The sequence below is a fragment of the Solanum tuberosum genome, unplaced genomic scaffold (assembly GCF_000226075.1).
Source record: "Solanum tuberosum cultivar DM 1-3 516 R44 unplaced genomic scaffold, SolTub_3.0 scf00058, whole genome shotgun sequence".
Classification (NCBI taxonomy): Eukaryota; Viridiplantae; Streptophyta; class Magnoliopsida; order Solanales; family Solanaceae; genus Solanum; species Solanum tuberosum.
In genome coordinates, this window is record NW_006238982.1 from 1723274 (window position 1) to 1736459 (window position 13186).

Sequence of the window (13186 nt, forward strand, 5' to 3'; positions counted from 1 at the left end):
AGCCTAAATTGGATTATGCCAGAACATATAGCAGACCTACTAAGTTGTTGGGTCAGAAGGGGAGGTAGTAAGAGCCAGCGGAGGTGGTGGAGAACAGTACCTGCGTATCTGGTGGATCATTTGGAAGGAGAGAAATCAGAGAATTTTTGTAGGGAAAGAATGCACCATAGAGAAGATTTAGTGGAAAGTAATTACCACTTCAGGTTTTTTGGTGTAAAGAAATGAACATAGAAGAAGAAATTCAACTAGTGGATTTCATAGGAGCTTTGTAAGTAGTCCTGTTTTTTTTTGTTGGTTTTTCTATGTAACTAACACTTTTGGAGGTGGCCAGCATAGCCCTTAATGCCGAGGAATACAATGTTACCAGTTTCTCAAAAAAAAAAAGGCATGAAAGGTGTTACCTGCAAATTAGAACTTGAAAATGCTTATAATCTCATGAATTGGGACCATTTGCTCAATATGTTAAAGATGATTTGGTGAGAGGTGGATTTAAGCCTGTAATTCAACAGAAAGTTTTCTGGTTTGATTAATGGAATGCTTTCATTTTTCAGTAACTAATCCCCATTGGACAAGTCTGTCTCTTGTGTATAGTGTTTCAAGTATAGCCATCCGTAATATAAACATCCATTTGGGAGAGCCGTTATTATTGCATATCAATCTTCTCCTATTCACCTTCTGAAACTCACCTTCCAGATTCGTGTACATCCCTTTAATAAAGAATCTTTCCATTTGTTGCACATCATTCATTGTAAAGCCTTCTTCCCCAAGGTTTTTTTTAGCTGAAAAGGTCTTCTGCACCATCTATGAGGCCTGTTTGCTCTTGTATCCCATATTTGATCCCCCCCCCTTAACATAGTATGTATGCACCCATACAACCCATAACTTCTCTTTCTTTTTGCATATATTGCACAGTAGCTTGCATACAACAATCTTATTCCTCAGTAATACACCGATGATATTAAGACAACTTGCTGTTTGTTTGAGGACCACATAACTTTTCCCATGCCAATAGTGCCTTTTTCGATGTCTCAGTTGCTCCAGCTCATAGAAATATTCAGTAGATCCAGAGAGGATTGAGACAGGGAATCCCTCCTCTTATCTCTTTCTTCTGGTAATGGAAATTCTTAGTTCCATGTTGAAAAAACCCGAGAAGCTAGGAGGGTTGGGGGATGTAAAATGTAGTGTCAAGGGAAGAGGTGAAAGGAATATCTCACACATCTTATTTGCAGATGATACATTTCTGTTCTGTGAAAACTAAGAGGGAACAATTACCTTATCTTAGGGGATTCGTTGACCTTTGAGGCAGTTTCAGGTTTGAAAATAAATCTGACGAAGAGTTGCATTTTCAATATTAATGCATATAATATGATTGATGAACTAGGAGATAGTATGGGTTGCAAAGTTGAAAAGTTCCCAACCATTTATTTAGTCTTCCACTTGGTGGAAAAGGAATGTCAAGAGAATGTGGTAGGGATATGATAGAAACATGCACAAAGAAGATGTCCATGTGGAATAAACAATATTTATCCTTTATAGGGAGATTCATTTTGGTTAATAGTGTATCACATGATATACCAACTTATTTAATATCATTATTACCTGTACCTTTTTTTTTTGACATTGGTAACTGTTTCTATTTCTGTAACACAGTACATGGGTTGTACTGAAACCATACTTACAAAAGATCTCAAAATCTACTGTCCTATCCTTATAATGAGTCTAAGACATAATTGATAGAGACAATATCATTAGAGTATATCTGGTTACACCAAAAACATTAAGTCAAAATACAATTCATCTTGACTTGTATAGTATTCTCCATATTCTCAAAAACTCTAGGGTTCCTCTCCTTCCATATTGTCTACCATATAGATGCAGGTACAATTCTCCAGTTGTTTCTGTTCTTAGCGTGTACTCCTGCTTCTTCCCAACTGTGTAATGCTTCTGCTATTTTCCCTGGCATGGACCAAGATATGTTTTTGAGACATAGGAATAATCTCCATAGTTGACTTGTGACCTTGCAATGTATAAATAGATGGACCACTGTTTCTGCAGTTTCTCCACAGTAAAAACATCTGGAACATAGAGGGATCCTCTTTTTCATCAAGTTATCTTGTGTCAGCACTACTTCTTTAGCCAATAACCAGACAAAGCAAGCTACTTTCTGTGGGATTTTGGCTTTCCAAGGCCATCGGAGTATCTGCTGGTTTGGTTGGTTCATCTTCCTATAGGCTGCATTTAGTTTAGAAGTCCCGTTACTGTTTCCTGCCACTGTAGAATGTCTTGTCCAGCCTTCAAATCACTGAATTGGTCGATGGTGTTGAAGAATTCTGTTACTCTTGGTATTTCCCAATCATTGAGGTGTCTCGAACACAAAATTACACCCTTGAGGTGTCAACAATTCTGCTATTGTGCTCTGTTGATGTAAAACTAAGTTATAAATATCTAGGAATAGTGTCTCCATGTTGCCTGCTTCATGCTAATCATCCTTCCAGATGACAGTTTTAACTCCATCTGCCACTTTGACTATGGTATTAACTTTGAATTCATTCCACAAAATTCTGATAGATTTCCATAAGCTAACACCATAGGGAGTAGTGACCTCCTTTATCATCCAATTATCATTCTCCTCATATTTAGCTTTAAGGACTCTGACCCATAGACTTCGATTTTCATTTGAATATTCCCATAGCCATCTCATTCTTAAAGCTTTACTCTGATTCTTCAGATTCTTGATCCCCAATCCCTCAAATCTTTTCTCATTGATCACTGCCTTCCATTTGACTAGGTGATAACCCTACCTGTCTTTGTTCCCTTGCCATAGAAATTTCCTCCGGATGCTATCCAAACTATTGATGATTCCTGGTGGGATAGGAAATAATGACATCATAAACGTTGGAAGTGCATCAAGCACAGAGTTTATCAAAGTCAATCTTCCACCCATGGAGAGATATTGGGACTTCCACCTTGCTAACTTCTTCTCACATTTCTCAATCACCCCATTCCAGATTTCCATAGACATAGACTTGGCCTCCAAAGGCAATCCAAGGTAGATAGTTGATAGACCACCCACTTCACACCCTAACATTGTCTTTAAGATTTCCATGTTTGGCACTTCATTAAACGGGGTATAAGAAGCTTTTCCTCCCGTTAACATGTAAACTTGGCATTCCTTCAAATATTGCGTTTACCTTAAGCAGTTGAAAAGAAAATAAACTCCATTAGGAGTCATTTTCTCTGGAAGGAAATGCAGAGAGAAACAAAAGATGCAAATTGACAGAAAGAAATGAGAAGATGGAAGCTGGAGGGCATGTGGTTATAACAAGATTCTACTGTGCAAATGACTAGAGAGATTTAACGAGGAAGAAAGTGAACCTCGGAACAAGCTGATTACCGTTAAATATGATAAAAGATATTTCTGGGATTTTATTCCAATGATTTTATATAGAGGAGCCAGGTTGTGAAATTGTATTTGTAGTTATGGCCTATCTTACAAAATTCCCTCATTTATATAATGGTGGAGATTGGAAATTGGTACAAAACTAGATTTTGGACAGTTGTTGGGGTAGGAGTCTCATGGTCTTGGAAGATGCTTTGGAAGACCAAAGTACCAATTGAAGTTGCTGGTTTTGGATGGATTGCTGCCCAACCTGCAGCATAACTTTAAAACTTATTGTAGAAAGATGCCCAGTCTTGCTATATTTGTTAATTTACCTTTTAATTGGGTGATTGTGTAGTACTTTCTTAGCATGGTTTATTATGCAACGTTGTAGGTTTCAGGTTTTTGTTCTACTACATGGGCATTTCTATCAGTCTTCATTAATTATATTTCTCATCTGGACATCATGTCTTTCTTCTTGGTGCTTACTCTTCAATTCTGGTGCTAACTATTCTTTTTGCCTTTCTAGATATCTGAAGCGAGGCGTAAATGAAAATGGTAAAGTTGCGAACGATGTTGAGACTGAGCAAATTCTATTTGAGGATGTCCCTGAAGATTTCCCAGTGCAAATTAGTTCTGTTGTTCAAAATCGTGGGTCAATCCCGCTCTTTTGGTTTCAGGAAACTTCACGACTAAATCTGAAGCCTGATATTATATGTATGTTCAAGCTAACTCATGCTACCTTTGTAAGAGTTTAAAAATTGCTGTTCGGTTAACTTTAGTGTTTGTCATTTAGTGTCAAAGAGGGATCAGACATATGAAGCAACGAGACTTCATTTCGAGAATCTTGCTGAGAGATATGGGAACCCCATAATTATATTGGATCTGATTAAGGTGAGGGGTGCTTTTTTTGGTCTGTTGTTTCTCTGTCAAAGGATCAGAACTATGCTGTTTTAATATCTTAAGACTTAAAGAGGCAAGTAAAACAGTGTTTCTTCTTAGGAGCAGAGAGCCTTCTTTCTTGAACACCCTGATTCCCTCATCCCTAGCTCACTAGGCATGCTAATATGCTTAAAGAAGAGAGAAAAAAGGGAAAAAAGCATCTCACAACTGTGAAATTCTTCAATTGACAGACCCAAGAAAAAAAGCCTCGGGAGTCTATCCTTCGCACTGAATTTGCTAATGCAATTGAATTCATCAATAAGGATCTATCTGAAGAAAATCGACTTAGATTTCTCCACTGGGATTTGAATAAGCATTCACGAAGGTATTTGGCTTGTTTATTTCTGTTTCTCTAACTTCTTATTGAAAGATCTGATTTGCTATAACTTTTGCCTTTTCTTTTCCCCTTTTTCAGCAAAGCTACAAATGTCTTGTTTTCTCTGGGAAAAGTGGCTACATATGCATTGAATTTGACAGGTTTCTTCTATTGCCAAGTTACACCAGCTATAAGATCCGAGGGATGTTTGAAATTGCCCACTTTTGAGTAAGTTATTCATTTCTTTGCTAAATCTGCAAACACTTGAAAGGCATTTTTTCTATACAAATAAACTGTTTTCAGTTTTCATGTGGTAGTGCATGTAGAGTTCTGTTCAATTTCTTTGATTGTTACTTCATGTCCAATTGGTCATTCCTCATCTTAATCGAAGTCTTATCTTTTTATGGTATTCCATTCTTTTTGATGTTTCACCTTATTCCCTCTTTTTTTTAATCAATTAACTGTAATACATATCATAAGCAAGGTCATAAAAAAATACCATATACAAGTGGTATACCAAAAGGTAAAGAATCTACACAATCAACTGATTTTCTATAAGCTCCACCCAATCATCTATACAATAGGGGACTTTCTGAGTGCACCAAAAGAAAATAAGGAATGAAGGCTACTCCTTAACTGGGGGAAACTTGGCTCTACACCTTCAAAAGCTCTTCTATTCCTCTCACTCCAGACAAGCCACATTAATGCAAATGGCACCACATTCCATGCCCTTCGTCTTCTCTTTTTCCCCCCGCTCGTCCAACTGAACATCAGCTCTTCCATTCTTCTTGTATAGTTACTTTTTTTATAGTTATTCCTCTACACAGATGTCAGAAAAACTATCAATTTTGTATTGTTTCTTTACACTCATGGTCTTGGATATCTAGGATTGTTTTTTCCTCTTTGGCGTAGTTGCATTAAGTATCCTCCTCCAGGTAGTGATTCCCTTTTTTGTCCCTTCTGAAAAGCTTTTGAAAATTTTATGGACTAATGAATGTGAATCTTGCCAAATTGCATCATAGGGATGGTAATTGTTGAAGAGTGTGACCATTCTTCCAAAATTTTAAGCTAATAGAGTGAGCATACTTTTAATAATTACTTAATTGTGTCTTTACACACACCTCTTCACCTGCGGGCTTCATTCTTTTTCATGTGTGCGGTGAGACTTGAACCTAGTACCTTTACCTGCTTTGATATTACGTCGAAGTGTGTGACCATCAAATTTGAAAGCTTAGGCTATTAGAGAGAGCCTATTTTTAATTACTTAAATATGTTTTCAACAATGATGATCATCATTTCTTGAGCTTCATGTATCTTGAAGTTTGGATCAGTTATTGGTCACGTACATCCTAACACACCAATAAATTAAGGAGAAAGTCATATACTCAGAATTATGAAGGAACTGTAGTCTGTAGTTATGCTGTGCCTGTCATCTCAGTTGATTGGCTGGGTATATAATTGTCTTTGCGACAGCAATAGGCTATAACTATAACTTTTGAGACATCTCGCTTTTGGTGTTTGACTTGTTGGTGTTTTCATATTTGAAGTTCTAAGTGATCAGACCTCAATCTCGGCAATCTAGACAGGTGAAGAGGTTCACTAGACATATGGGGCTGTAAAAGGGCAACCTTGTGCTGATTTAGATTTGAATTTGTGCAGGAATGCTGCAAAAATAATTAGGTTTTAGTCCGCGCCATTGTCAGATTTCATGAGGATATGCTTATACTTAAAGAAGTTAGCTTGATATACATGAATAATTAGTTCTAAAACAAAATTACAAGTTTGATATAAGAACTAAGCATATGATTTGTGGTTTCTTTTTAAATCTAATTATTCATCATCAATTAAGATCCGATTTATATTGTTTCCTTGGGATCAAATTTGATCCTATGAGATGGGACAAAGGGACAGATGTTTCTACATAAGTAGGTCCAGATGTCGTAGAAAAGCCGAGCTGAATGCAAAGGTGTAGAAGAACCTTTACACTATTAGTTTCTGGACACAACCTGCCTTCCAACATTTTCTAATGGAGGCCGTGTCAACTATCCACGTGCATTGATTCTTGTTCCGCAAAGGGGATTTGAATGTATCTGTTCCGAAATGATGAATACTACATGCCTCTTGCCCAGAACCCTACCGGCTCCTCTGTTTATCCATTCTCTAGTACTGTAAATAACATATTTTCTCGACCTATACGTTAGTAATTCTTGATTAAAAATAACATAGTATCTCATAGTTTTCTTTCCAGTTCTATCTATCAAGAGTCTGCGGTTTTAACTCTCTTCAATGTGAAGAGATTTTCTCTGTTGTTCCTTCAGGAAGCTTTTGGTCCAGTCCTACTCTTTACCTATTTTATGATATTACTCTCTTCTCTGCGGTCCCTTTCCATTAGAAATAATACAACCGTCTGGCTGATTGGCTTCCTTATACATTCCTTGCTATAATATCTTTTGACGCTATGAAACATCTGCTACCTTTCAAGTCATTACGACAAGAGTGAAAAGGCTCTTCCAGTTCAGTGATGCAGCTTGAAATTCTGCACTTCAGAGTTTTCCAAAGATGATAGGAAATATATTTCTCTTTATACGTTGATGTGAGCTACCACTTGAAGTAGGTCAGTAAAAAGTGATAAAGTTGAATTGCATGCATACATTAGCTTTTTTGTTGGATGTTTGAGCTGCTTAGAATTGTATTTTAAAAATAGTTGCAATGATGTGGCTCAGATGTACTGCTGCTAGTAATGTGGATCCTTTGAGACATTTTGACCCTGCTGTTGAGAAACAATATAATAATGACAATGGTGAGTCAGATAACTCAGAGGGGAAAACCAATGGGTGTAACTATGTTAGTAATGACTATCTTAAACCAACAATGTTCCAAAAGGGGGTGCTAAGGACAAATTGCATAGATTGCTTGGATCGTACAAATGTGGCACAGTATGCATATGGATTGGCTGCTTTGGGTCATCAACTCCATGCATTAGGAGTTACAAATTCAACAAAGATAGACCTTGATGATCCTTTGGCAGAAGAATTAATGGGGTTCTATGAGAGGATGGGTGATACACTTGCTCATCAATATGGTGGCTCTGCAGCTCACAACAAGGTAATGCTAGTGCTTAACATTTCCCTTTTCCTTCTTTGCACATTATTTATGAATCAATTATTTCATTTTTAAAAAGGACCTCACCAGCAGAGGCAGATTTACGTGGAGTGGGGTGGTTCATGTGAACCCATGCTCCCTCCCGAGACGGGGTATAGCAGTAGTATTTTAAATTTTTGCTCGTTAAATACTTCAATAACAGTATGTGAACCCATGCTCAAGTGAGCTCTTTGGTTCGGCGGTTGATGGGTGCCAGCTTAGTCATGAGGATCGGGGTTTGATTCCAGACTGTAACTCTTTCTTTATTGTTTCCTTTTCTTTCTTGCTTTCGTGCCTTAAGTCATTTTTTTGACTTATCAATTAATTGGTTACCGTGTCTTTAGTCATTCTCCCAGTTGTCCCTTCTTTCTTATACTTCTTTTCATCTCTTTATTTGACATTCTTCTTATTTGAGTTCCAAACTTTTCAGAAATACAAATACTTCCTCTGTACCTTTGTACTTACCATATTTCTTTTGCACATTTCCTGAAAAATTATAAATAAAAGTAATTGTTGACTAATTTATCCTTATTTCTTTACAAAAAATGTGTAAATTTATGTGTTTTATGATATGCAATCAATATTGTTTACTTTCAAGAACAATTAATAGTAAATGAGAAAAAAGTTTTTTTTATTTTCCTAAAATTATAATATTTTGGACCAAATATTCTTAATAACCATGACAACTTAATGAAGGGAGTACCTTCTCCTCAAACACTCTCGTGAAAATCATCATAAATAAAGAATTTAAGTATTTTTTTCAATGCATAAAGAACTTCAAAATAGATGAAGAATTTTTTAATGGTTGCTTAGTTTGCTCTATAAAATATAAGATATTTAATTAATAATGCTATAAATAGTTTTTAAAGTATGAAAACTCGTCCAGGAAAATATTAAAGTTAGTGATGATTTCTTGTAATGATAGTCTTGATTACAGTTTCTCGTTGACTTTGTGTCACCGTAAAAAAATTCTACAATCAAATCAAATAGTTATCTTAAAAGTAGTGGTGCACCCGTCTTCTAGAAATCCTGGATATGCCTCTGCTCATCGGTGTGACATTTATGTTAAGTTGAAAACATGACACAACCCGCGAGTCATTTACAGACATCCATCAAGTTTGTCCAACGATCAATCAACATGGCTCTTTACTTGGACCAAAAATACAAATGAAATAAGAGAACTTTTAAGGGTTTCTTTATCATTCATCAAATATGGAACAATCTTCCATCTGTAATTTTCTTTCTGCAAATTATTAGGGTTGCTAGACTGTAATGAGAACTATTTGTGATAATTTTTAATGAGGTAGATGATAAATAAGTCTTTCAGTTTTCTTCTTTGATATTTGAAATGACTGTACTCCCAAGGCAGATAAAAGTATCATAGAAGTTTTGTTTTCACAAAAGAAGTTGAAGAATAAAACTATCATAGAAATTGTTACAAGCAGCTTCTTTATTGTGTATTCTGGGGTACGTGGGTGGCGACTGCATGTGTTTTGTACTCCCAATTCTATTTTTTCTTTTCATCCTAATAATTAAAGGTGTGATTAGTTTCTTGCATATTGAGAAAGGAAAGAACCTTTTGACTTGTAGCTAGAGCCAGTAACATAGTTCAACTAATTTTTTTGTGAGATACAATCCAGCGATCAGAAAATGGAACTTAAGGAGCTAGAATGGTAGGACCCAAAATACAGTCATTCTTGCCTCATTTTTATTTGCTGTTATCCCATATGCCTCCTCGATACTAATGGAAACAAAACCCGGGACATACACATGTATGTTCTATCTTTTCTAAACCAATGTTAATAGTTTTGATCTTGGGCTAGTTGACAGTGTGGGAATGTCTCCTGTAGATATTTTCAGAGAGGAGGGGCCAGTGGAGAGCTGCAATTCAATCACAGGAGTTCTTTAGGACTCTTCAGAGATATTACAGCAACGCTTACATGGATGCAGAAAAACAAAATGCTATTAATGTGTAAGCTCATTTTCTCTTTATTCCTATGTGCCAATGCAGTTTTAGTGAGTGGTTTAGTTTGTGCAAATCCTTTAAGTTCAACTTCTTTCCTTCTGATATTCTATTTGCCAATTTACTCTAAGATTTCAGATAATTTGAAAAATGGCTATGATCCTGATACTTGAATTTTGATGACATTCTATGAGCAGGTTTTTGGGTTACTTTCAACCGCTTGAGGGTAGACCTGATATATGGGAATTGGACTCCTATCAGCATTACTATGTGGGTAGGAATGGGGAAAGCTATGTTGGCGACAGTGGAAGGTATAATTGTCAAAGCTGTGATGTTTTGCCTCTTTGCTTTCTATAGATTAGATATTTATCATCTAAATTAGGATGAGACAGATATAGAAGACAAAGACTTTGATATTCTGTAGCATTTTCAAGGTTTAATTAATTTACTTTGAAATATGTGTTACACCAGCGATGGCAGAAATGTGCCTCCTACCGACTTGATCTTTTCCTGTAAATTCTTTTTTTGAAGTATGTAAGGATAACTGTATATACTTATGGTGATAAACAGGTCGCTCTTTCAAAGATCATTCTCGGATGGGAACATTCTTCATGAAAGTCAATTTCCCCTATCAACTCGTAGTATTGGAAAGGGGCTTTCTAAGTCTAACCTGTCTAACCAGTCAAAAGAAGGAAGCAAAGTGCTCTCCGAATCAACACCAGAAATGTCAACTTGTCAAAGTGATTTGACATATTCAAGGTACACAAAATTTATATGATTGATGGAAGTCTATTAGGTGTCAAGATCACCATGATATCTAAAAATATGTAAATCACTATGCGAGCTGATAAGACCACCATGATATTTAAAACCAAATAAAGCATGTATGCAAAATAGCAACCCCACATGTAACCCGTATGTAACTGTACCTCTTCTGTACCATAACCATAATACCACGATCAACCCATCCATCACTAAATCTGATAACCATGACAATATATACACCACCTCCTACTCCCTAACTTGACTCTGGACCAGCATCACCGAATAGAAGCTTTTAACAAAAAGTAAGACTAATACCAATTTAGAGATTGACAAGGACTCTTCGCTAGCATGATAGACCCAAAAAATCATAAATTTTACTGTATCATGTCAAAAGAAAGAAAGGAATAGCCTTCACGTAGCTTGAATTTGAGCTTGAATACTTGATATAGATAATCGATTTTCTTTCGAGGAACAAACATAACATCAAATATTCTTGTTAAAAAATATGTTCTCATTCTATAAGCTACAACAACTACATAAACCTTGCTTCATATATATATAAAATGAATATATTACATATAGTGAATGAATGGATGGCTATAAATAGATTTTTCTATTTAATTGCTCAGGTGCCAAGTCTTGAAACACATTTATGCCACCTTTTACTAAGGATCTGTTGTACATTCCCTCCAATTCCACGTGAAAGTGGAGGTGGCACATCCAAAATATTTTTATCCCATCACGTATGCGTTCGGGTATTGCGTAGGTTCGTGTAAAATATACATAACGTTTCACATATAATACAAATAATGGAAAATTATTTGAATGAAGGCTACATCATATAATAATAGTCTTTCATACCATACTTACTATCTCTACTAAATCATCAATAAATTATTAAAATCTAATAAATATGTACATAAAAAAATCATAAATATTTGAGGCATTTTAGGAAGAAACTGGTCTTTGGCTCCAGCCTTGTGGTGCTCAAATCCCTGAAGTCGATTCCATAGTAGAATATGTTGATTGTCATACTGCTGAGATCTACAGAATCAAGAGGTCTCTGTAATGCCCTTGGCAACTTTTTCTGAGGCACCATGTATACCCCCATATGATGCGAAAAATTCCTGGACCAAGGGAGGGCCATATATCCCTGGGGGTCAGTGAATGGCTTCCATGTCGGGATCTGAAGCTTGGCCAAGATGGCTAGATACTCTTCTAAATCGTTGAAGCTGATCTGCCTCTCTTGGGAGGTGAATATCCACCAAGTTCGGTCCTCTCCCGTTTCCCCATACATTTTACAAATCAGGGCCTTATGGCAACATTTCATACTTATAGCTTTTGAGCATCTCATATATCATGGACTTAAGCTTTTAGCCAAAACATTTCTTTTGGAAAGCATAATCATGTATCCGTAAAACATACTTATAATACGTAGCTTTTTTTTTTTTTTGAGATTGGTAACTGTTTCTATTTCTTTAAATCAGTACATGGGTTGTACTGAAACCATATTTACATAATGAACTCTAAAGGCACTGTCCTATCCCTATAATGAGTCTAACACATCATTGATAGAGACAGTGTCATTAGAGTAGATCTGATTACACCAAAAACACAAAGTTAGAATACACCTCAATTTTACTTGCTGCATGTTGCTCTCCCTATTCTCAAAAACTCTAAGATTTCTCTCTTTCCAGACAGTCCACCAAATAGTAGCAGGAATGATTCTCCAGTTGCTTGTGTTCTTTGCTTGTAATCCTGCTTCTTCCCAACTGTATAAGGCCTCTGCAATTCTACCAGGCATGACCCATGAGATGTTTTTGCGCCTTAGGAATAGACTCCACAATTGGCCAGTGACCTTGCACTGGATGAACAAGTGATTGACTGTTTCTGCAGTTTCCCCACAAAAAAACATCTTGAACACAGTGTAATCCCCCTCTTCATCAAATTCTCCTGTGTCAACACCACTTCCTTAGCCAGTAACCACACAAAACAGGCCACTTTGTGTGGGATCTTGGCCTTCCAAATGTGTTTCCAGGGCCATTTGGATGCCTGCATAATTGGGTGGTTCAACTTCCTATATGCTGCACTTACTTTAAAAGTCCCAGTACTGTTTTTTTTGATAAGGTAACTTTATATTCACATCAAAACTCATCAGCAAAGCCTGATGAGGTGGGATTTACAGCCCCCAGGGGGTAATTTCAAAAGCTAAAAAACAGCCAAAACTTTACAATTGAGCATTAAAATCCACTAAGCTATCTACCTCCCCCACCAAATCCTGTTTACACCAAAAATACAGCAGGCTCAAGCTATTCATCTTGATTTTCTGAGTGCTGTTAAGTTTCCCATCATGTGATCTTTCATTTCTTTCCTTCCACAATGTCCACCAGATGCAGGCTGGGATGCATTTCCACCAGTCCTCTTTGGATCTTCTTCTTCTGCCCACTCCTTCCCACTGTCTCAACAACTCTAAAGTAGTCTTGGGCATTACCCAGTTAACTCCAAGTATACATAAGAACATGCTCCACAGATTTGCAGCTGTTCTGCAGTGTAAGAATAAGTGACTATTAACTTCTGCCTCTTCCCCACACATGAAACACCTTGAGCAAATCTGTATACCTCTTCTTTGTAACACTTCATGAGTTAGACATGCTTCCCTAATTGCCAACCAAATAAAACC

At 36.6% G+C, this 13186-nt stretch overlaps 1 protein-coding gene across 2 annotated transcripts in view; it reads left to right on the top strand.

The window, feature by feature from the left end:
- Nucleotides 1-13186, top strand: part of LOC102590842 (phosphoinositide phosphatase SAC3-like) — a 49923-nt gene that overhangs the window by 22069 nt on the left and 14668 nt on the right. For both annotated transcript variants that reach the window (XM_015307438.1, XM_006344505.2), the window contains exons 6-13: nucleotides 3909-4096; nucleotides 4176-4273; nucleotides 4513-4646; nucleotides 4737-4865; nucleotides 7361-7742; nucleotides 9629-9750; nucleotides 9939-10052; nucleotides 10312-10500. In XM_015307438.1, coding sequence (XP_015162924.1) covers nucleotides 3909-4096; nucleotides 4176-4273; nucleotides 4513-4646; nucleotides 4737-4865; nucleotides 7361-7742; nucleotides 9629-9750; nucleotides 9939-10052; nucleotides 10312-10500 — 1356 coding nt within the window. The remainder of the gene's footprint in view (nucleotides 1-3908; nucleotides 4097-4175; nucleotides 4274-4512; nucleotides 4647-4736; nucleotides 4866-7360; nucleotides 7743-9628; nucleotides 9751-9938; nucleotides 10053-10311; nucleotides 10501-13186) is intronic.